At 39.7% G+C, this 23,976-nt stretch overlaps 1 protein-coding gene across 1 annotated transcript in view; it reads left to right on the top strand.

The window, feature by feature from the left end:
• CNTNAP2 (contactin associated protein 2) overlaps positions 1 to 23,976 on the top strand; it is a 3,158,824-nt gene that overhangs the window by 1,962,164 nt on the left and 1,172,684 nt on the right. Inside the window, exon 10 of the mRNA XM_077269131.1 lies at positions 21,633 to 21,804. Within this exon, the coding sequence (XP_077125246.1) occupies positions 21,633 to 21,804 (172 nt within the window). The remainder of the gene's footprint in view (positions 1 to 21,632; positions 21,805 to 23,976) is intronic.

Genomic DNA, 23,976 nt, shown 5'->3' with positions numbered 1-23,976 from the left:
AGGTAAGAGGAAATGACAAACACAGAAATGAACCAGGTTTAGCACAGAGAGGCTCGCTTACTAATAGCAGAATAAAGAAAGGTAACTTATATGGTCAACAAAAACCCTATCAAAATCCACACTGGAAATTCAAGAACCCCCGAACCGTCTAACGGTCCGGGGGGAGAACACCAGCCCCCTAGAGCTTCCAGCAAAGGTCAGGATATAGATTTGGAACAAGCTGGACAAAAATACAAAACCAAAACAAATAGCAAAAAGCAAAAGGCAGACTTAGCTGATATAACTGGAACCAGGATCAGTAGACAAGAGCACAGCAGACTAGCTCTGATAACTACGTTGCCAGGCATTGAACTGAAGGTCCAGGGAGCTTATATAGCAAAACCCCTAACTAACGACCCAGGTGCGGATAAAAGGAATGACAGAAAAACCAGAGTCAAAAAACTAGTAACCACTAGAGGGAGCAAAAAGCAAATTCACAACACATCTCTTCTCTCCAACGAACGCTGGGGGAGAAGAGATGAATTCTGCCTTCAGCACCACATGCGGGGGGGACAGCGCTTAGTGTAGTGCTGTCTCTCCTGCGGGCGGTACGTGCACATGGAGGAGAGTGCACACTGTTCTCCGTGTACACGTGTGCAGGACGTATTGCAGTACGTGCTGCGGGAGAAAAACTAACATGTCTCCGTGTTTTGCACACGGACAAACGGTCCGTGAAAACACGGAGACATGTGCATAGACCCATTAATTTGAATGGGTCTACATGTGTCAGTGTCTCCGGTACATGAGAAAACTGTCACTACACGTACCGGAGACACTGACGTATGAAAGAGGCCTAAGACAGTGACAATGAAGAATGTTGTGAACTCTGTTTTCGGGCTCCCTCTTGTGGTCACAGGTGGTATTGTGTGAGTTTTGTTTTTGGGCTCCCCCTGGTGGCTTTGTTTGTTATCCTGCGGATCTGTGGCTGAATCAGCTGCCTTGTTATGCACTAGGGAGTTTCCTATTTAGCTCTGCTTCACCTCCACTTGTTGCCGGCTGCCGATGTATTCAGTGCTATTCTGATCTCCCCTGATTATCTTCGTTTTCAGTCTCTTTGGAGAAGCTAAGTTTCTGTTTGATTATTTTTTGCTCATCAGTCTGCAATATGATTTCAGTGTATGATGAGTTTAGTCCAGCTTGATAATATGTGAGTTCTTGCTGCTGGTAAGCTCTGGGGTACGGAGTTGCTTCCCCCGCACCGTTAGTTGGTGCGGGGGCTCGAGCAATCTCTGCGTGAATATTTTGCTTAGGGTTTTCTATTGACCGCACAGCTCCCTTCCTATTTTCTGCTATCTAGTGTTAGTGGGCCTCATTTGCTAAATCTATTTCATCTCTGCGTTTCTGCTTTCCCCTTAACTTACCGTTAATATTTGTGGGGGGCTTTTCTATATCTTTGGGGTCATTTCTCTGAGGCAAGTAAGGACTTTACTTTCCCTCTAGGAATAGGTAGTTTCTCAGGCCGTGAAGAGACATCTAGGATTTTCAGGTAACGTTCCACGGCTGCCTATAGTTGTTTGCGGATAGGATCAGGTTGCGGTCAATCCAGATACCACTTCCCCAGAGCTGGTCGTCGGTTTAGTTACTTAGCTAGTCAAACTTGCGATCTTTGCCACTAGGATCATAACAGTGCAGCCGGCCCATAAAGTGTTAATTGCATGGCAGAAGCAGGAGAAAAGAAGCCTTGAGGATTTTTTTTTTTTTTTTGCTGCCGTGTGTCTAGCTGCTGTGTGTCTAGCTTCTCTCCTCCTCTTAATCTTGGTGTGGCTCTAAGTTCAGCTGCTGACATGGATATCCAGAGTTTGGCCTCCAGTGTAGATCATCTTGCTGCAAGGGTACAAAGTATTCAGGATTTTGTTGTTCACAGTCCTATGTCAGAGCCTAGAATACCTATTCCGGAGTTGTTTTCTGGAGATAGATCTAGGTTCCTGAATTTTAAGAACAATTGTAAATTGTTTCTTTCTTTGAAACCTCGTTCCTCTGGTAATTCCGTTCAGCAAGTTAAGATTATTATTTCTTTCTTGCGTGGCGACCCTCAAGATTGGGCCTTCGCATTGGCGCCAGGGGATCCTGCATTGCTCAGTGTGGATGCGTTTTTTCTGGCCCTTGGATTGCTCTATGAGGAACCTAATCTTGAGAACCAGGCTGAAAAAGCTTTGTTGGCCCTCTCTCAGGGGCAAGATGAAGCAGAGGTGTATTGCCAGAAATTTCGGAAATGGTCGGTGCTTACTCAATGGAATGAGTGTGCCCTGGCTGCAAATTTCAGAAAGGGTCTTTCTGAAGCCAATAAGAATGTCATGGTGGGGTTCCCTATGCCTGCAGGTCTGAATGAGTCAATGACTCTGGCCATTCAGATTGATCAGCGTTTGCGGGAGCGCAAACCTGCGCACCATTTGGCGGTGTCTTCTGAACAGACACCTGAGTCTATGCAATGTGATAGAATTCTGAACAGAAGTGAACGGCAAAATTATAGACAGCAAAATGGGTTGTGCTTTTATTGTGGTGACTCAGCTCATGTTATCTCAGCATGCTCTAAGCGCACAAAAAAGATTGATAAATCTGTCACCATCGGTACTTTACAGCCTAAGTTCATTTTGTCTGTTACCCTGATTTGTTCCCTGTCATCTTACCCGGTTATGGCTTTTGTAGTTTCAGGTGCTGCCCTGAGCCTGATGGATTTGTCATTTGCCCGGCGCTGTGGTTTTGTTTTGGAGCCTTTAAAATTCCCTATTCCACTGAGGGGAATTGATGCTACACCATTGGCTATGAAAAAACCTCAGTACTGGACGCAAGTGACCATGTGCATGACTCCTGTTCATCAGGAGGTGATTCGCTTTCTTGTTCTGCATAATTTGCATGATGTTGTCGTGTTGGGTCTGCCATGGTTGCAGACTCATAATCCAGTCCTGGATTAGAAAGCAATGTCTGTGTCAAGTTGGGGTTGCCAGGGAATTCATGGTGACGCTCCTGTGGTGTCAATTGCTTCATCCACTCCTTCTGAAGTCCCTGCGTTTTTGTCGGACTACCAGGATGTATTTGATGAGCCCAAACTCAGTTCTCTACCTCCTCATAGGGATTGTGATTGTGCTATAAATTTGATTCCTGGTAGTAAGTTTCCTAAGGGACGACTTTTCAATTTGTCAGTGCCGGAGCATGCTGCTATGCGGAGTTATATAAAGGAGTCCTTGGAGAAAGGACTTATTCGCCCCTCCTCCTCCCCTCTGGGTGCGGGATTCTTTTTTGTGGCTAAGAAGGATGGTTCCCTGAGACCTTGTATTGATTATCGCCTTCTAAATAAAATCACGGTCAAATTTCAGTATCCTTTGCCATTGTTATCTGATCTGTTTGCTCACATTAGGGGGTCTAGTTGGTTCACCAAGATAGATCTTCATGGTGCGTACAACCTTGTGCGTATTAAGCAGGGTGATGAATGGAAAACTGCATTTAATACGCCCGAAGGCCATTTCGAGTACTTGGTGATGCCTTTTGGACTTTCTAACGCTCCTTCTGTCTTTCAGTCCTTCATGCACGACATCTTCCGCGAGTATCTGGATAAATTTATGATTGTGTATCTGGATGATATTCTATTTTTTTCTGATGATTGGGAGTCCCATGTTAAGAAGGTCAGGATGGTGTTTCAGGTCCTGCGTGCCAATGCTTTATTTGTGAAGGGCTCAAAATGTCTTTTTGGAGTCCAGAAGGTTTCTTTTTTGGGTTTCATTTTTTCCCCTTCTACTATTGAGATGGACCCAGTCAAGGTTCAGGCTATTCATGACTGGACTCAGCCTACATCTGTTAAGAGTCTTCAGAAGTTCTTGGGTTTTGCAAATTTTTACCGTCGCTTCATCGCTAATTTTTCTGGTGTTGTTAAGCCTTTGACGGATTTGACCAAGGAGGGTTCTGATGTTACTAATTGGTCTCCTGCTGCTGTGGAGGCCTTTCGGGAGCTGAAGCACCGGTTTTCCTCGGCTCCGGTCTTATGTCAGCCAGATATCTCTCTTCCTTTCCAGGTCGAGGTTGATGCTTCTGAGATTGGAGCGGGGGCTGTTTTGTTGCAGAGAAGCTCTGATGGCTCTGTGATGAAGCCATGTGCTTTCTTGTCAAGAAAGTTTTCGCCTGCCGAGCGGAATTATGATGTCGGTAATCGGGAGTTGTTGGCTATGAAGTGGGCATTTGAGGAGTGGCGACATTGGCTCGAGGGAGCTAAGCATCGTGTGGTGGTCTTGACTGATCACAAAAATCTGATTTATCTCGAGTTGGCCAAGCGGCTGAATCCTAGACAGGCTCGTTGGTCGTTGTTTTTCTCTCGTTTTGATTTTGTGGTCTCGTACCTGCCTGGTTCGAAGAATGTGAAGGCTGATTCTCTTTCTAGGAGTTTTGTGCCTGACTCTCCTGGAGATTCTGAGCCGGCTGGTATCCTCAGAGAAGGGGTGATTTTGTCTGCCATCTCCCCAGATTTGCGACGAGTGCTGCAGGAGTTTCAGGCGGATAGACCTGACCGTTGTCCACTGGAGAGACTGTTTGTCCCAGATAGATGGACCAACGGAGTTATTTCCGAGGTTCATTCTTCGGTGTTGGCAGGCCATCCTGGAATATTTGGTACCAGAGATTTGGTGGCCAGGTCCTTTTGGTGGCCTTCCTTGTCGTGGGATGTGCGTTCCTTTGTGAAGTCTTGTGGAATTTGTGCTCGGGCTAAGCCTTGCTGTTCTCGTGCCAGTGGTTTGCTGTTACCTTTGCCTGTCCCGAAGAGGCCTTGGATGCACATTTCCATGGATTTTATTTCAGATCTCCCTGTCTCTCAGAGAATGTCTGTCATCTGGGTGGTGTGTGATCGTTTTTCTAAGATGGTCCATTTGGTGCCCTTGCCTAAGTTGCCTTCCTCCTCCGAGTTGGTTCCGCTGTTTTTTCAAAATGTGGTTCGTTTGCACGGGATCCCTGAGAATATTGTTTCTGACAGAGGATCCCAGTTTGTGTCTAGATTTTGGCGGACCTTTTGTGCTAAGATGGGCATTGATTTGTCTTTTTCGTCGGCCTTCCTTCCTCAGACGAATGGCCAGACCGAGCAAACTAATCAGACATTGGAAACCTATTTAAGATGTTTTGTTTCTGCTGATCAGGATGACTGGGTGGCTTTTTTGCCATTGGCCGAATTTGCCCTTAATAATCGGGCTAGTTCTGCTACTTTGGTTTCGCCTTTTTTTTGTAATTCGGGGTTTCATCCTCGTTTTTCCTCGGGTCAGGTGAAGCCTTCTGACTGTCCTGGAGTGGATCTTGTGGTGGATAGGTTGCATCAGATTTGGGATCATGTGGTGGACAATTTGAAGCTGTCACAAGAGAAGGCTCAGCGCTTTGCCAACCGCCGTCGCTGTGTGGGTCCCCGACTTCGCGTTGGGGACTTGGTGTGGTTGTCTTCTCGCTTTGTTCCTATGAAGGTCTCCTCTCCCAAGTTCAAGCCTCGGTTTATCGGTCCTTATAAGATTTTGGAAGTCCTTAACCCTGTGTCATTTCGTTTGGACTTCCCAGCATCGTTTGCTATTCATAATGTGTTCCATCGGTCGTTGTTGCGGAGGTATGTGGTGCCTGTGGTTCCTTCGGTTGAGCCTCCTGCCCCTGTGCTGGTTGAGGGAGAATTGTAATACGTGGTGGAGAAGATCTTGGATTCTCGTATTTCTAGACGGAGGCTTCAGTATTTGGTTAAGTGGAAGGGCTATGGTCAGGAGGATAATTCCTGGGTTGTCGCCTCTGATGTTCATGCCGCTGATTTGGTTCGTGCCTTCCATGTGGCTCACCCTGATCGCCCTGGGAGTTTTTGATGAGGGTTCTGTGATCCCTCCTCAAGGGGGGGGTACTGTTGTGAACTCTGTTTTCGGGCTCCCTCTTGTGGTCACAGGTGGTATTGTGTGAGTTTTGTTTTTGGGCTCCCCCTGGTGGCTTTGTTTGTTATCCTGCGGATCTGTGGCTGAATCAGCTGCCTCGTTATGCACTAGGGAGTTTCCTATTTAGCTCTGCTTCACCTCCACTTGTTGCCGGCTGCCGATGTATTCAGTGCTATTCTGATCTCCCCTGATTATCTTCGTTTTCAGTCTCTTCTGGAGAAGCTAAGTTTCTGTTTGATTATTTTTTGCTCATCAGTCTGCAATATGATTTCAGTGTATGATGAGTTTAGTCCAGCTTGATAATATGTGAGTTCTTGCTGCTGGTAAGCTCTGGGGTACGGAGTTGCTTCCCCCGCACCGTTAGTTGGTGCGGGGGCTCGAGCAATCTCTGCGTGGATATTTTGCTTAGGGTTTTCTATTGACCGCACAGCTCCCTTCCTATTTTCTGCTATCTAGTGTTAGCGGGCCTCATTTGCTAAATCTATTTCATCTCTGCATTTCTGCTTTCCCCTTAACTTACCGTTAATATTTGTGGGGGGCTTTTCTATATCTTTGGGGTCATTTCTCTGAGGCAAGTAAGGACTTTACTTTCCCTCTAGGAATAGGTAGTTTCTCAGGCCGTGAAGAGACGTCTAGGATTTTCAGGTAACGTTCCACGGCTGCCTATAGTTGTTTGCGGATAGGATCAGGTTGCGGTCAATCCAGATACCACTTCCCCAGAGCTGGTCGTCGGTTTAGTTACTTAGCTAGTCAAACTTGCGATCCTTGCCACTAGGATCATAACAGAAGAGGGTGATATACAACTGGCCTCTAAAGTGATTTCTTTGCATTTTCTGTGACAGAACTTGCTTTTTTACTAAATCTCACAAAGCAAATTCTTATTAAAAAAAATACCTTTTTTTGGCACTCATCATGGAGGTATCCTAATGCAAAAATGTTGAAAATTGCAAAGCTTGTTTTTAAGTTTAGGTAAGACTAGATATCGCTGTAGTCACTCTCGTACAAAATGAGTTAATAAGATTTTCCCCAAGAGATATTTTTTTGCCACTGTACAAAGAGCAAAGAAATGTAGTTGTGCTTTTTGTAAGGTGTCTGTTTGGATTGTATGCCATTCAGTTGATTGATTGATAAATACTGGTAATACATTAGATATAACCCTTGGAAGCAATTGCACTGCATCACTTTTCAGAGTCATTACCTAAGGCTGTTATATCACATCTCTCAGTACTTTAAACTGAAGACCTAAGTGTCTTATAGTTCACTTAAGGTGGCTGGAAAAAGCTAAAACTGTACAATCATTTTCTCTGAACATGTATTGCTATCAGGGACACTTTGATCTTCTCCATTTTAGATAAGTAGCCTTAAATATTCACTTCTGCTCATTCAGATTTCAACAGTACATCTGGATAGAATAGTTATTCCAATGATAAGATCTAGATTTATCTTATACTTTTTATTTTTCTTGTGTACCTATGAACATCTATGGGGACTCTACACTGCCAAATAACAGGTTGGAAATATGAAATTTATTCATCAAATTGCTTTTTAAAGAGAATAAGTATTGGTGAAATAAGTCTTCTGTGTGCCAATGACCTAAAAATGCAGATAATGATTTATTTGTGTTAGAAATGAGGGTAACAAGCAAATTAGGAAGACATTTGTATTGCAATTATTATCAAATTGTTTTTCTTTCAATATGAATAGGATATACTAGGTGATGAGTGATTCATCCGAAATTCTTTTTAGGCTATGTTCACATATTCAGTGTTTGGTCAGTGTTTTACATTAGTATTTGTAAGCTAAAACCAGGAGTGTGTGAAAAATGCAGAAGGGGTGACGTGTTTCTATTATACTTTTCCTCTGACTTTTCCACTCCAGATTTTGGCTTACAAATACTGATATAAAATACTGATCAAATATTGATTGTGTGAACATGGCTTCAGGAATATTCGCTTAACTTGACTGGCAGATTTGATTTGGACTAAATTAAACGTGCTCAGATTGTCCTAAAAAAAGACTTTTAGGCTAAGTTCACACTAGGCATTTTTTCAACATTTTTTCAACATTTTTTCTGAAACAAAACCTTATCTCCTGGAAGGAAAGAAGCTGCAGAAAAAACATGCTTTCCTTGGTTTTGCTTGCGCTTTTTGTGCCTTGTTAGCTGCACTTTTGGCAGCTAGATTTGATCTCTCATTTATGCTGGTGAAGTTTAGTGTTTGAACAGAAAATCCAATTCTATAGAATCAGGTTGTGGCACAAAAAACACAGCAAAACCTGATACCTGCGTTTTGGGTGCTTTTTTTCACCACCTATTCATTTTAATGGGTGAAAAACACTGAAAAAATGCTGAAAAAACGGTGAATGAAGGGGCATGCTCCATTGTGCAAAAAGCCATGCAGAGCACAAAATCCTGATGTGAAAAAAACAATGTGTGTGCATGAGATTTCTGAAATCCGAGTAAAATTTAGTTCTTCTCGAATTTTTCAAAGATCTACATTTGCCAAATGCACATTTTTGTAATTTTCTTCTGTGTGTATTTGGCAATAGGGCATCCCCTGGCCCCCATTTTTTGAGCCATTATGTGCCATAAAATTGGATGGAATCCTTAGGCCTCTCTCACTGTGCCGAGCTTCTAGATGTAATGGCACCCAGGTGAGTTGTGCATAGGAGGTCACGGCACATGCTGATGACCTCATACGTGCATGTGTAGAACCCTCCTAGGTGCTATGGTACCCAGAAGTCTGGTACAATATGAGAGGACCTTGTCAATGTGCTTGTTATTTCCACTTTTTGCAAACTTAAAAATAGAGGAAAATCAAGTACAAAAGATTCAAACAATATATATGAAATCCTAAATAACACAGATAAAAATCGATCTTTTCTCTAATATTTCCTCTTTTTTATTTGCATATCTTTTACATGAATTTTGTTTAGTGCTCCATTAATATATAGTTGGTCCACACTTCATTGTTACTTTTGGTACTTGTTCCAAACTGAGAGGGATAGAGTCCACGGGCTGAGAGACTTTGGTTTTTTACAACGGCAGATCTCTTGTAGTCTGAGATGTCAACATTTTTCAGAGTTTCTTGTTTCAGTGGTTGAGAGAACAGCTATAAACTGTAATGACACAAAATGTGCAAAAAGGTAGGTATTTAGAAGAATATTTCACTGTGATCCATTCTGTACTGCCTTGGAATTGATTTTGATTGACAAACCAAGCCTAAGGTTTCAATGTCCATAGTGTTTCAGTGAAGGGTGAAAAAAACTAATATTGATTTCACAGCTCACTTCTCAGTCCACTTTCACTTCTCGCTATCCCCCATACAGTCCTCAAACCATCAAATGGTGTTCACACGACATTTGGCTATGAGTCAGTCATCCAGATACAATTGTTCCATTGACCTCCCAAAATCATTCTCAAAGAGTAAGAAAGCAATTTATGCAGGATTGGAGACAATCCTCTTCAGCGATAAGTCACACTTTTGTTTTGGATGCAATGATAGCCAGAGATTGGTCTGGAGACCATGTGGGCAATGCCATAAATAGGTCTTTATGACAAAATGTCAGACTTGTCCTCCCGTTTATTGTGTGGGGTGGCATAATGTACCCTTCTATTTTTTATTCTAGGTGTACTAACAGATTGGATTACATTGATTTGGAAATTGTGGAACCAGTGGTACAGTCATTTCTCCATTGTGTCTCAGGAGCTATTTTTCAACAAAACACCAGGCCACATGTTGTTGGTGTTACTGTGTGCTGCTTGCATGGCCTAAACATGATGCCATGGCCTGTAGTGTCTCCAGGCTGGTCTCCCATTGCGTACATCTAGGATGTCATAGGTCAGCATTTGTAAAAGGAGCTGCCAGCAGCGGATCTTGATGATTTGTGTGCCCAAGTGCATTCAGCATGAGAGAACAATCCCCATTCATTAATAACTTTATAGATAGCAGCCAAGGTGTGTAAGTGCATGTATTTCTGTGTTTGGTGCTCATACTTGATATTACATAAATTGGATGCTTTGAAAATTATATTTGAACTGTTTTTATCATTTCATTTTCATTCATACGTCTATTATTAATCCTGTGAATTTCATAATTTTACTACATTTCGTTCTTCTGTTGCAATTTCCCAATTGAGGAGAGTAGACATACAGTGGGGGAAAAAAGTATTTAGTCATTCAGCAATAGTGCAATAGTGCAAGTTCCACCACTTAAAAAGATGAGAGGCGTCTGTAATTTACATCATAGGTAGACCTCAACTATGGGAGACAAACTGAGAAATAAAAATCCAGAAAATCACATTGTCTGTTTTTTTATCATTTTATTTGCATATTATGGTGGAAAATAAGTATTTGGTCAGAAACAAACAATCAAGATTTCTGGCTCTCACAGACCTGTAACTTCTTCTTTAAGAGTCTCCTCTTTCCTCCACTCATTACCTGTAGTAATGGCACCTGTTTAAACTTGTTATCAGTATAAAAAGACACCTGTGCACACCCTCAAACAGTCTGACTCCAAACTCCACTATGGTGAAGACCAAAGAGCTGTCAAAGGACACCAGAAACAAAATTGTAGCCCTGCACCAGGCTGGGAAGACTGAATCTGCAATAGCCAACCAACTTGGAGTGAAGAAATCAACAGTGGGAGCAATAATTAGAAAATGGAAGACATTCAAGACCACTGATAATCTCCCTCGATCTGGGGCTCCATGCAAAATCTCACCCCGTGGGGTCAGAATGATCACAAGAACGGTGAGCAAAAATCCCAGAACCACGCGGGGGGACCTAGTGAATGAACTGCAGAGAGCTGGGACCAATGTAACAAGGCCTACCATAAGTAACACACTACGCCACCATGGACTCAGATCCTGCAGTGCCAGACGTGTCCCACTGCTTAAGCCAGTACATGTCCGGGCCTGTCTGAAGTTTGCTAGAGAGCATTTGGATGATCCAGAGGAGTTTTGGGAGAATGTCCTATGGTCTGATGAAACCAAACTGGAACTGTTTGGTAGAAACACAACCTGTCGTGTTTGGAGGAAAAAGAATACTGAGTTGCATCCATCAAACACCATACCTACTGTAAAGCATGGTGGTGGAAACATCATGCTTTGGGGCTGTTTCTCTGCAAAGGGGCCAGGACGACTGATCCGGGTACATGAAAGAATGAATGGGGCCATGTATCGTGAGATTTTGAGTGCAAACCTCCTTCCATCAGCAAGGGCATTGAAGATGAAACGTGGCTGGGTCTTTCAACATGACAATGATCCAAAGCACACTGCCAGGGCAACGAAGGAGTGGCTTCGTAAGAAGCATTTCAAGGTCCTGGAGTGGCCTAGCCAGTCTCCAGATCTCAACCCTATAGAAAACCTTTGGAGGGAGTTGAAAGTCCGTGTTGCCAAGCGAAAAGCCAAAAACATCACTGCTCTAGAGGAGATCTGCATGGAGGAATGGGCCAACATACCAACAACAGTGTGTTGCAACCTTGTGAAGACTTACAGAAAACATTTGACCTCTGTCATTGCCAACAAAGGATATATTACAAAGTATTGAGATGAAATTTTGTTTCTGACCAAATACTTATTTTCCACCAGAATATGCAAATAAAATGATACAAAAACAGACAATGTGATTTTCTGGATTTTTTTTTTCTCAGTTTGTCTCCCATAGTTGAGGTTTACCTATGATGTAAATTACAGACGCCTCTCATCTTTTTAAGTGGTGGAACTTGCACTATTGCTGAATGACTAAATACTTTTTTGCCCCACTGTATATTGTATTAAAACATAAAAAAATAACCATTTTTTATCATTAGGAAAAAGTACTAACTAATATTTTATCAGTAGAGAAGAATCTGAATGAGAACTGACATTTGATTTAGTTTCGAGTAGCTACAGACATAGCTCTTGTTTGTTTTCGACTTCACACAATTCATAGCAAAAATGACATAACAATTGTAATGAAATAAAAGCTATAATCATGGCTATTGACAGGTCAGAGCTGTTTGAAATGCCAACCGCATGAATCATCTATGATCACAAAATCTTTTTTTATATATTCCATCTTTACTGTTCTGCTATTCCAGAACAGTCAGGTTGAGTTCTATCTGCATCTATCATTCACCTACCATAATCTATGGAGTTATTCACATGAGCATGTCTTTTTTTGTGAACGATGGACAAGAGAGACGTGTCGGTTATTGACCCGAGTAACAAATCAAAATTACCCATATAAACAGGCTCAGACTGAACCACAGGAGAATCCCCCAATGGGCCACTCTGCAGGAGTGGGCCACCACCCTCTTATATGAGCAGTACTTGGCACTGTAAACTTGATTAACCATTTACAGACAAAGGCAGTATCTTTTGTATTCAATAATAATCAAACTATTTTATTTCTAAAGAAATTAGAGAATCAGGGTAAAGTCATGCATGTAGCTGAAAAGTGAGTTAATGTTACTGATGACCCCTTAGCACCCCAGTCCTACACTACATACAAATATATAGGGCTATGAAAATCACAGGCAGCAAACACGTCATTCTATGTGCTGTCTGTGATTAACATTGCAGTGGAAATTAGAAACTTTTCAGCTATTTGTTCATTTTCTCATCAGTGAAAAATCTTTGATGAAACAATAATGGTATAAACTAAAATACTGGCAAAATAATGAAGAAAATCAGACCTAAGCATTGATTAAATAGTCCATATATTTACATATCAGAGAAAAATCACAGATGTGTGAATGAGGCTTAAATGTCATATATTAATGTAGTCACAACTATAAAGGCTTACAAACTTGGTTTAAATAGTTCTTAACCAAAGCTTTCTCCACTTATCTTACTCTTAATAGATCCCTAGTGTAGTTGTACAATACAAAGGCAAGTCCATGTGAACGCTGAGATTAATGAATGGTAAGCAGTCTAGATATGTCCATAGGGATATTGATTCTTGTTTTATTCATTTTTTGACTCATCCATAATCTGAAGGGAGAGCAAAATATTTTGCATGGTTCTCTGTGTTTCATAGTCTTGTAAAAGAGAGAGGATTGGGTTTACTAAGAGTACCAGTTATTGGTTTTACTGATGGCTTTGTGCATCCCCAGTCAGACCAAATGGCATCTGCTTATTCTTTAGGGATGACTGGACTCACTGATCAGTCACCCTTAACCTATTTATGAGATTCATCTAGTTCCATAGTGCTTCATATTACCTCATGTTTCACCATTTTACCTTTATATTCTCCTTTGATGAGGGAAACTACATTGGATATAAAACGTCTATGCACCACTGTTAAATTGACAGATTTTTGTCATGTAAAAAAATCATACTAAGAAGAATCATTTCAGAACTTTTGACACCTTTAATGTTGCCTAAAATCTGAACAATTCAAATGAAAACTAAAGAAATCTTTTCAGTGGAATAAGTAAAATAAAAACTAAAGTAATTAGGTTACATAAATATTCACACCCTTAAACTAATACTTTGTTCAAGTGTCCTTGGAATTTATGACAGCATTCAGTCTTTTTGAGTAGGAGTCTATTAGAATTGCATATCTTGAATTGGCAATCTTTGCCCTCTTTTCCTTGCAGTACTGCTTAAAATCTGTTAGCTTACAAGGATATTCACAGAATAACGCACTCTTAAGTAGTGTTGAGCATTCCGATACCGCAAGTATCGGGTATCGGCCGATACTTGCGGTATCGGAATTCCAATACCGAGATCCGATACTTTTGTAGTATCGGGAATCGATATAGGATCCATATTACTGTGTAAAATAAAGAATTAAATCACAAGCCGTGACGTCATTCTCAGGCCCTAAACTCCTCATTCTAGGAATTTGGGACCTGAAAACGACGTCGCGGCTTGTGATTGGTCGCGTGGCGGTCACATGAGCGGCACGCGACCAATCAGAAGCCGTGACGTCATAGAAGGCCCTAAACGCGCTCATTTTAAGCAAAGAAGGCTGCCGGTTACCAGTGGTGATGTCCAGGGGCCTCTGGAGAGGTGAGTATATCAATATTTTTTATTTTAATTCTTTATTTTACACAGTAATATGGATCCCAGGGCCTGAAGGAGAGTTTCCTCTCCTTCAGACCCTGGGAACCATCAGGATACCTTCCGATACTTGGTGTCCCATTGACTTGTATTGGTATCGGGTATCGGTATCGGCGATATCCGATACTTTTTGGGTATCGGCCGATACTATTCGATACCAATACTTTCAAGTATCGGACGGTATCGCTCAACACTACTCTTAAGGTAAACTCACAGATTTTCAATTCGATTCAAGTATAGGCTCTGGCTGGCTGAACTATCCCCAAACTTTAATCTTCTTTTCAATGCTTTTTTGTTGATTTGGAGGTATGCTGATGGTCGTTGTCACACAGAAACGTGACATTCCTCTTCATCTTGAGCTTTTTAGCAGAAACCTGAAGATTTTGTTGCAAAATTTACTGATATTTGGAACTGTTCATAATTCCCTCTACTTTGACTAAAGCCCCAGTTACAGATGTCATAAAATAGCCCCAAAGCATATTACTGCCCCCATCATGCTTGACTGTGGGTATGGTGTTATTTTGCAGGTGTGCTGTCTTGACTTTTTCACTAAACATACCTTTTGGAATTATGGGCAAAAAGTTCAACCTACCTCTCATTAGACCATAACACATCTTCCCATTTGCTTTTGGCAGTCTTGATGTTTTGTTTTTTCAAAACATAGTTGGGCTTGGATGTTTTTCTTTGTAAAAAAAAGTCTTCTGTTTTACCACCCTATCCCACAGGCCAGACATATGAACAATACAGGAGATTGTTCTCAGGTGCAGTATACAACCAGTACTTTCCTTCAATTCCTTTAAAATTGCTGAAGGCCTTTTAGCAGCAATCTGAACAAATTTTCTTCTTGTCTTTTCATCAATTTATGAGCGATGTCCAGATGTAGGTAATATCACTTTTGTGTCAAATTTAAGCCACTTCTGATGACCGTCTTCACTGTGTTCCATAGATCAAATGTGTTGAAAATTATTTTGTATGCTTCTCTTGACTGATAACGTTCAACAATGAGATACCTTTGCTGTGTTGTAAGCTTTTTATGGACCATCGCTTTTGCTGTAATATTTAACCAACCAAGAAGATGACAAAAAAATTCTACTAGAACAGCTAAAATTTATATAGTGGTTAAGCAACTGGCAACTGTGTACAGACTAATGTTTAAATGTGATTGACTAATTCTAAACAGAGCCACATCTAAAATTTTAAGATGGTGTTCACACTTATGCAGCCACGTTATTTTAGTTGTATTATATCCTCAAAAAGATTTCCGTTTGTTTCTCAATGGATTTAGTAAGGTTATTGCTTTGTCATTAAAGATAAAAAAAGTTCTTAAATTATTATTCCTGGTATGATTTTTTTTACATGAAAAACTGGCACTTTAAACAGAGGCATGCAGACATTTTATAACCACGTTACATCCATCAAATCTTCAGAAAACATTATATTAGTAAGCAGAAAATTTTGCAGCCAAAAATAACGCAACATTAAAGGATGAAAACTTGATTTTAATCTCTCTTACATTTCAGGAAGCTCCATTCATTCAAGACAGTGCCTGTCATTAACTTTTTGAATCATAAGATGAATGCAAAGTTAAATTGTAATTGGGTTGTGGCAATCATATCCATTAGTAGTTAGCACTTGGTATATGTTATCTTAAAATAATTAAGATTTGTATTTAGATTTATTAATTATAAAATTTAAAAAAAAACACAATTTAAATACATACTACCATACCTTTCAATATAATCTCAAATCAATTCAGACTTGTCAAAGCTTTCATCCAGGAGATATGTATGCAGGTTGTGTTGCTTTACAGATGAGCCACTATCCGTTGTTGCAGTTTACCCTTTTAGATATGAAAAATGGCTACCATGAAAAACTATCCACACTTCAGTTACCTGCCAGATGGCTAGAGACTAAATCATCTAGAAGGGACATTGATTTTCTGAATAAATAGTCTTGCGGCTCTTCAGAATAATGACACCTCAACAACTGAGTTTTCCTATATGAGGTTTATCTGCAAATCTTATTGAGGCTTCAGAATTCCTCAATACTGAACCAACACTTATGTGCAAGTGAAGGATAAATGTTAAGAACATAATGCTCATTTTAGCTTCAATTACTAAGTAAAAGTATTAATTGTACAATAAATGTTTCTTTGCTAATTCAAGTAGTTTAAGACATTTGACACAGAAAAGGAATTGGTGCTTACTTCCCGGGTCTCACAGCTTGTGGTTAGTGACAGTGCCTCAGTAAGGCTCATTAGAAAACGCATTTCCTTCAAATAGTGTTTCTTTACTGCTCACACTTCAGGCTGCATATTCTGTAATTTTACTTTTAATGAAGAAATAGAAGTAATCAAACATAAATAATCGCTAGCCCATGACCACAAATAAGGGTTTTGTCTAAATTTCATTCCTTGCTCCATATACTTCTTGCAAACCTCATAACATACAATAAGAAATCAAGAACAGTTAGAAAAGCTATATGAGAGAAAACCTCTAACCAATTCAAAACTACTATGATATTCATGACATATTCATTGAATAGGACTTGACCTGTAGTACTAAAGGTTGTCACTAAAAAATATACTGAAGCAGATAATGTTCTGCTCGGCACATCCGGCCACTGATGGAGCTCGTAGCAGCTCATCAGAGGAGGTGCTAAGATAGTACCATCAATATCAATGTAAGGGAAAACCCCTATAAATAGGTCTTTCTAAAGGCGTCGTAGAGATTCATTTATGGATTGAGGTATCGAGTATAAAACTGTCCCGCAATGGGGATTCAAATTCTTTAAGGTATGTTGAGCAGGAGGAGTAGGAATGTCCTGTATAGAAAACCTAGGCACCAAGGCAAGAACTGGAATAGAAAAAATATATTTTTTGTTCTTATTACATGGCATGAAAAGGGGTTTTTCCACTATTTTTACACATACCATATGCTTTTCAGAATTCAGAAAAGAGTAAGAAAACAGAAATTTTTTTAAATCAAACTAATTTATTCACATAAGGAAATCATTAAATAAAGTGTTTGCTGTTATCAATCAATTCTACAGTCTGATTGCTCTAATTGTAAAGAAACCTTTCCTATTTAGCTGCCTGAGTTGCCTTTACTCCACATATAGTAAATACGTCATGTTCCTTTGTGGTGATCGGAAGGAATAAATCATGTGCCAGTCCTTTGTATTGACCACATATTTACTTATACATATAATTCAGATTTCTTCTGTTTTTATGGTGTCTTCCTGCACATTGTAAAACTAGAGGTTTTTAAATATGTAATAAGCAATTAGGCCGGAGTCACACTACCGTAGAATACAGACGAGTGCTATGCAAGAAAACTTTATTCGCGCTTTTTCTTCCCTATAATTCTACATGCGAAAACACATTGCATAGCACTCGGACCAGTGTTAATCTATGGGGCAGCTCACATCACCATATTTTTTCTCGGGCGTATTAGCCGTGCGTGTAAAATTGCAGCATGCTGCAATTGTACGCGTATATCGTCCAAGTCTCGCCAATGCAAGTCTATGGGTGCGAGAAAAACTCGGACTCCACACAGACCATCCGTCCAGCTTGCAACAAATACGCAAACATTTTCCTCATTTCAGCCCATTGAGCAATTTAATTCATTGGGGAAACCAGTTAGAAATGTAAAGCCTTACAGATGTCATACAGATATCATACGAATACATGGGTGGAAGAAAATCGCATCATCGCATTGCAAGCGCATTGCACATGGATAACCATACGGAGAACACTTGTGCGACTCTTGGCAGGGAGACTCGGACTGATATTCCACATGTTTAGTGTGACACCAGCCTTACATTGTGTTTTTAACAGCGTTTTGCGGTCGTTATTTTTAGTTAGAGGCATTTTGTATATGACTATGCAAAGTACAGATGCAAAAATAGAACAATGACACAATATATACAGTACAGGCCAAAAGTTTGGACACACCTTCTCAATTAAAGATTTTTCTGTATTTTCATGACTATGAAAATTGTACATTCACACTGAAGGCATCAAAACTATGACTTAACACATGTGGAATTATATACTTAACAAAAAGTGTGAAACAACTGAAATTATGTCATATTCTAGGTTCTTCAAAGTAGCCACCTTTTGCTTTGATGACTGCTTTGCACACTCTTGGCATTCTCTTGATGAGCTTCAAGAGGTAGTCACCGGGAATGGTTTTCACTTCACAGGTGTGCCCTGTCAGGTTTAATAAGTGGGATTTCTTGCCTTATAATGGGGTTGGGACCATCAGTTGTGTTGTGCAGAAGTCTGGTGGATACACAGCTGATAGTCCTACTTTATAGACTGTTAGAATTTGTATTATGGCAAGAAAAATGCAGCTAAGTATAGAAAAATGAGTGGCCATCATTACTTTAAGAAATGAAAGTCAGTCAGTCTGAAAAATTGGGAAAACTTTGAAAGTGTCCCAAAGTGCAGTGACAAAAACCATCAAGCGCTACAAAGAAACTGGCTCACATGAGGACCGCCCCAGGAAAGGAAGACCAAGAGTCACATCTGCTTCTGAGGAAAAGTTTATCTGGGTCACTAGCCTCAGAAATCGCAGGTTAACAACAGCTCAGATTAGAAACCAGGTCAATGCCACACAGAGTTCTAGCAGCAGAAACATCTCTACAACAACTGTTAAGAGGAGACTTTGTGCAGCAGGCCTTCATGGTAAAATAGCTGCTCAGGAACCACTGCTAAGGACAGGCAACAAGCAGAAGAGACTTGTTTGGGCTAAAGAACACAAGGAATGGACATTAGACCAGTGGAAATCTGTGCTTTGGTCTGATGAGTCCAAATTTGAGATCTTTGGTTCCAACCACCATGTCTTTGTGCAACGCAGAAAAGGTGAACGGATGGACTCTACATGCCTGGTTCCCACCAGGAAGCATGGAGGAGGAGGTGTGATGGTGTGGGGGTGCTTTGCTGGTGACACTGTTGGGGATTTATTCAAAATTGAAGGCATACTGAACCAGCATGGCTACCACAGCATCTTGCAGCAGCATGCTTTTCCATCCGGTTTGCGCTTAGTTGGACCATCATTTATTTTTCAACAGGACAATGACCCCAAACACACCTCCAGGCTGTGTAAGGGCTATTTGACCAAGAAAGAGAGTGATGGGGTGCTACGCCAGATGACCTGGCCTCCACAGTCACCAGACCTGAACCCAATCGAGATGGTTTGGGGTGAGCTAGACCGCAGAGTGAAGGCAAAAAGGCCAACAAGTGCTAAGCATCTCTGGGAACTCCTTCAAGATTGTTATAAGCCCATTCCAGGTGACTACCTCTTGAAGCTCATCAAGAGAATACCAAGAGTGTGCAAAGCAGTCATCAAAGCAAAAGGTGGCTACTTTGAAGAACCTAGAATATAAGACATAATTTCAGTTGTTTCACACTTTTTTGTTAAGTATATAATTCCACATGTGTTAATTCATACAGCAACAAAAAAAAAAAAAAAGGGCGTTCTGGCTCCATAAAATTTATGTTTCCTCCTTGTTTTGAAAAGTACATCAAAAACCTGGTTAGATTGTAAGGGTTTTTTTAGATGTGGTGTTACAGCATGTAGCACTTGTCGTAATGCTGTAACAAAAAATACTTTTCAAAACAAGGAGGAAACAAAATCCTATTTTATTAAGGATTTTATTAATTGTCATACCAATAATGTTGTTTATAAGATTGGCTGTACCTCCTGTAATGTCTCTTATATAGGATGCACCACCAGGAAATTAAAGGTGAGAATATCAGAGCATTTGAGAGATGTGGCCAATACTAATACTGGGAATCGCAATATATCAGCAGTTGCCAAACACTTTGCTACACATCATGCAGGAAGCACGTCTAGTATGAGGATTCAAGGAATTGAACATGTTAAAATGTCGCAGCGTGGAGGTGATGTTAAAAGATGGCTTCTCACCAGAGAAGCTTTCTGGATATATAATTTACAAACCAGATATCCATTAGGTCTCAACCGAAAAACTGAAATAATGTATCACTATTGTTAAATTGTATTATGTGTTTATATTTTAATATTTGTAAATTTATTTGATATTTTTGTACAGAATGAAGTGTTATATCTATACTTATATATGCAAAGGGCAGAATTTCTGTTTAGGACCTGCAGTCCTGGTCAGGTGACTTGAACTGCTCTTGATATTGGTCCGAGCAATATATGAAAGAATTGAGACATTTACTAGGTCTCAACTAAAAAACTAAAATAATGTATTAATATTGCTAAACTGTATTATGCGTATATAGTTTAACTTTTGTAAATTTACTTCATAGTTTTGTACAAAGCAATAGTTATATTTGTATATGCAAAGGGTAGAATTTCTGTTCAGGACCTGCAGCTCTGGTCAGGTGACTTGGACTGCTTTTGGCATTGGTCCAAGCACAATACAAAATAATCAGTATGTGCCTGTTAGGATTATGCATTGATTAAGATCTGACACGATCGAAACGCGTCGCATATTTCTTGTACCTAAGCATTTGCATGCATGCAAGGAGTTATGGAATTGGAGGAATTTTAAGGAACAAATAAAGAAACATTGTTTTATGGAGCCGGAACGCCGTTTTTTTTTGTTGCTGTATCTTCTCTCGTCGTGGTCCTGGACGAAGTTCCGAGCACCTGCGTCTGATCGGTGAGCTGGCTGAGGTTTATGTAACTATAAACTTTTCTTTTTTTCTGCTTATTGTGTTAATTCATAGTTTTGATGCCTTCAGTGTGAATGTACAATTTTCAAGGTCATGAAAATACAGAAAAATCTTTAAATGAGAAGATATGTCCAAACTTTTGGTCTGTACTGTACAATGCCTTCGTATCAGGCAAAATGAAATAGATAATAAAATAGATACACAAAATGTAATTGTATGTTCTTGCCTGGAATTTAACTTTAGTTCTCCAATTAATCGAAGCAATTTTGCCAGCATTATGGCTTAAATTGTTTTGAAAAGGCACATTTTCGCAAAACTTGTTGTTGTGCAAAAATTTTGTGACTTTTGATGTTTTCACACCAAACTGGGCAGAGCTGGGATGATATGGGGGCACAGCAAGTGCATGATGCTGCAGCTCATCTAATTCAGAAATCTTACTCTAGCCATGAACTGGAGTAAGATTTCTGGTGTAATATATGCGAGGTGCAGTCAATTTGTCAGATGCTCATGATTCCTGAAGTGGCGTGCAACTTTTTCATAAATTGGGAGCGTCTGACTCCATTACACCCCCTCATCAAGATCAGCGAGAAAATGACCGGTCTTGATGAATAGAAATCTATATATTGTAAACACCGGGTTAACAGAATGATTTTTCTCTATATGTTGATCTGATCTTGACCTTTTTACTGTTTTTTTCTTAGATTTTCTGACATGTATGAGCCCTTTTATTACTTTCCAGATGAAAAGTATACAATGCATCTACTTTTTATCATTTTCAAACTATTTGGCTGGTAACAGACGGCTGATTTTCCTCCACATTGTCAGCTGTGATTGGCATGTATTTACTCTAATGAAGAGAAATGCAAGGAACTCTTTAATTAATGTTGTAGTTGCTTATATAACTGGACTAACATGTAACATGGTTCAGTAAGCCGTTTAAGATATTACTGTCATCTACATGAAATATTGTTTCTAATTGCTTCCCACTTTTATGTTTTCAGGTTTTTTCTCCAAATCAAACAACTCTTTTCATCCTGTGTATGAGAATTCCTTTCAAGGTTGCATGCAGCTTCTCCACGTAGACAACCAGCTGGTTGACCTTCATGCAGTAGAACAAGGGAAGCAAGGGAGCTTTGCAAACATCAGTATTGACATGTGTGCCATCATAGACAGGTAAGAGAACAACAAATCAGTCTAAACTATATGCATCGATTTGTGCCACAATTTTCTGAAACCCAACTCTTTTTTTTCCATCCAATGAACCCGGTGAATGCTTTTTTTTTTCTTTTTTGTACGCTAAACTGATATTTTTATTGTTGCAATTTTGAGATACTCATGACATTTTAATTTCTTCTTATTGTAGTTTTTCAAATTTTGCAGCCAAAAAGTGGCAATTCTTTCATTTAATTTATTATTTTTTTTGCTTTTAAAATATAGTTTAAATTATTAAATTTTTGTTTAATTGGACTGTTTCAGACACAATAACACCAACTATACTTATTTTATAATTCATTTTATTTAATTTCTTTATTGTTTATGGGGGTAACAAGTGATTCAAATGATTATATTTTTTTCATTTAATTTTTTAGTTCCCCTAGAAGACTTGAACCTGCAACTGTTTAAATACTTATTCTTTATATTGCAATACCACCGTATTGCACTATATAGCTAAAACACTGTTTCACTATAGAGCTAAGCCTGTAGCTGAGCTTCATAGAAGAACCAAGCAGGGTTGCCAACCGTCTGAAAATTCCAGGACAGTCCGGAAAAATATGGCACTTTTTTACCCTGTCCATAAAAAAATTTAAGGCGTCTGTGATTTTTTGAAGCTGAAGAAGCTTATGCATATTATTTTGAATGTAATTCTCATCATTTAACAGTTTTTGAATGCAGCTGATGTCTTTTTAATTACGGGCTGTAGGCATGTCTCACTTATAATCATATTGATTTATTGTGCTTTTCCAATGTGTCCCTAAAAAATATTGTCTATCCGTGATGTTTTGGTAAGTTGTCCAGAAAAAATAAAATGTCAACTTGGTGACCCTTTGCCCAAGATGGTAGTTAAGGGAGCCTTCGGCAGGCCATTAGCTGCCAACATAACCCATCGGTCCATGCAAATGGAAAGTTGGGACTTATGGAAGCTGGTGTGGGACATCAACAATTGCATTGAAATGCTGCTTTTCAGAAGTTGACTGTGGCCACTGGAGGAAGATCTCTTTGCTGTAGTTGAAGGCAAATTCCAGCTATGTAACACATCCGGCATCATCTAACAATCAAGCATGCTCAGCTTCTGAACCAGCTTCATACATTCTTATCAGTCCATGCAGAAAATGGATGACATGTGTTGTTAAGGAGAGAATACTGTATGGTGTTTGTATCATGAAAACTGGTTTCTACAGATGAGCAAAAAAATTCACACAACCAATACAAACTTCCTTTGCCAGTATTCGAAAGCCAGCAATCTGGGTACCTCTCGGAATTAGTAAGCCCCTGTGGCATCATAAAGTGTGTTCAACCGTAATGTCATGTTGTCGTGGAGACCTATGAATAGCAAGAAAAGCCCAGGATGATGACGTTCATGTGCTAGGATGGTTTGCACTACCAAACCAGGGGAGTGCAATTGTTTACAGATATATCTTAAGAATCCAGCATAGGATGAAAAAGGAATGGTAGATCCAACTACCGACGCACAATTTTATCAAAATCCAGGTCTAGAAACAAAACTTATCAAAATTAGATTTCCTGCTAAATTTCTGATAGAAATCTGGTGGTATACCCTCTATCCAGAGTTTTTTCTGCTGATATTATTCAGTAGGATATTCAAAATATGTTTTAATGTTTCCTGAATATATCCAATTTAGCCTAAAGGAGGTCAGAGCCTATTGCGGATTTTAGGCTAAAAGAAGATATGCTCATTACACAATAAATTGTAAGGTAACATGGTTGAATGTTGGCTGCAAGGTACCAAGATAACGGCATTGTTCTGTTCTTAAAATGGTGCTGAAAATCACATTCATTGCTTTAGTGATTGTAAGAGCAAGTTGAAAATCTTAAGTTTAGTCACCTAGCCATTTAGAAATACTTGTTCATTAATGATTGTAGAACTTCGTATTGGGAATTAAAATTGTTTTATTGTCAGAATGTTATTAAAACATTCTCAAGGTAGTAAAATGAAAATGACTGCGAAGACTGAAATCTAAATTTATGTTACAGTAGAACTTGAGAGGATTAAGCTTTTCTCATTTCAGCACTTCAGCAGAAGTGAGATCACAAGGACATGGTTGTTATTCTCACTGTTGCTGTTTGCTCACCTTCACCAGCATGTTTAACTCATATTTGTGCAAA

This window comes from Ranitomeya variabilis, chromosome 6 (genome assembly GCF_051348905.1).
Source record: "Ranitomeya variabilis isolate aRanVar5 chromosome 6, aRanVar5.hap1, whole genome shotgun sequence".
In the NCBI taxonomy this organism is placed as follows: Eukaryota; Metazoa; Chordata; class Amphibia; order Anura; family Dendrobatidae; genus Ranitomeya; species Ranitomeya variabilis.
Note: the sequence above shows the minus strand (reverse complement) of the source record. Positions and strands in the feature narration are given on the sequence as shown.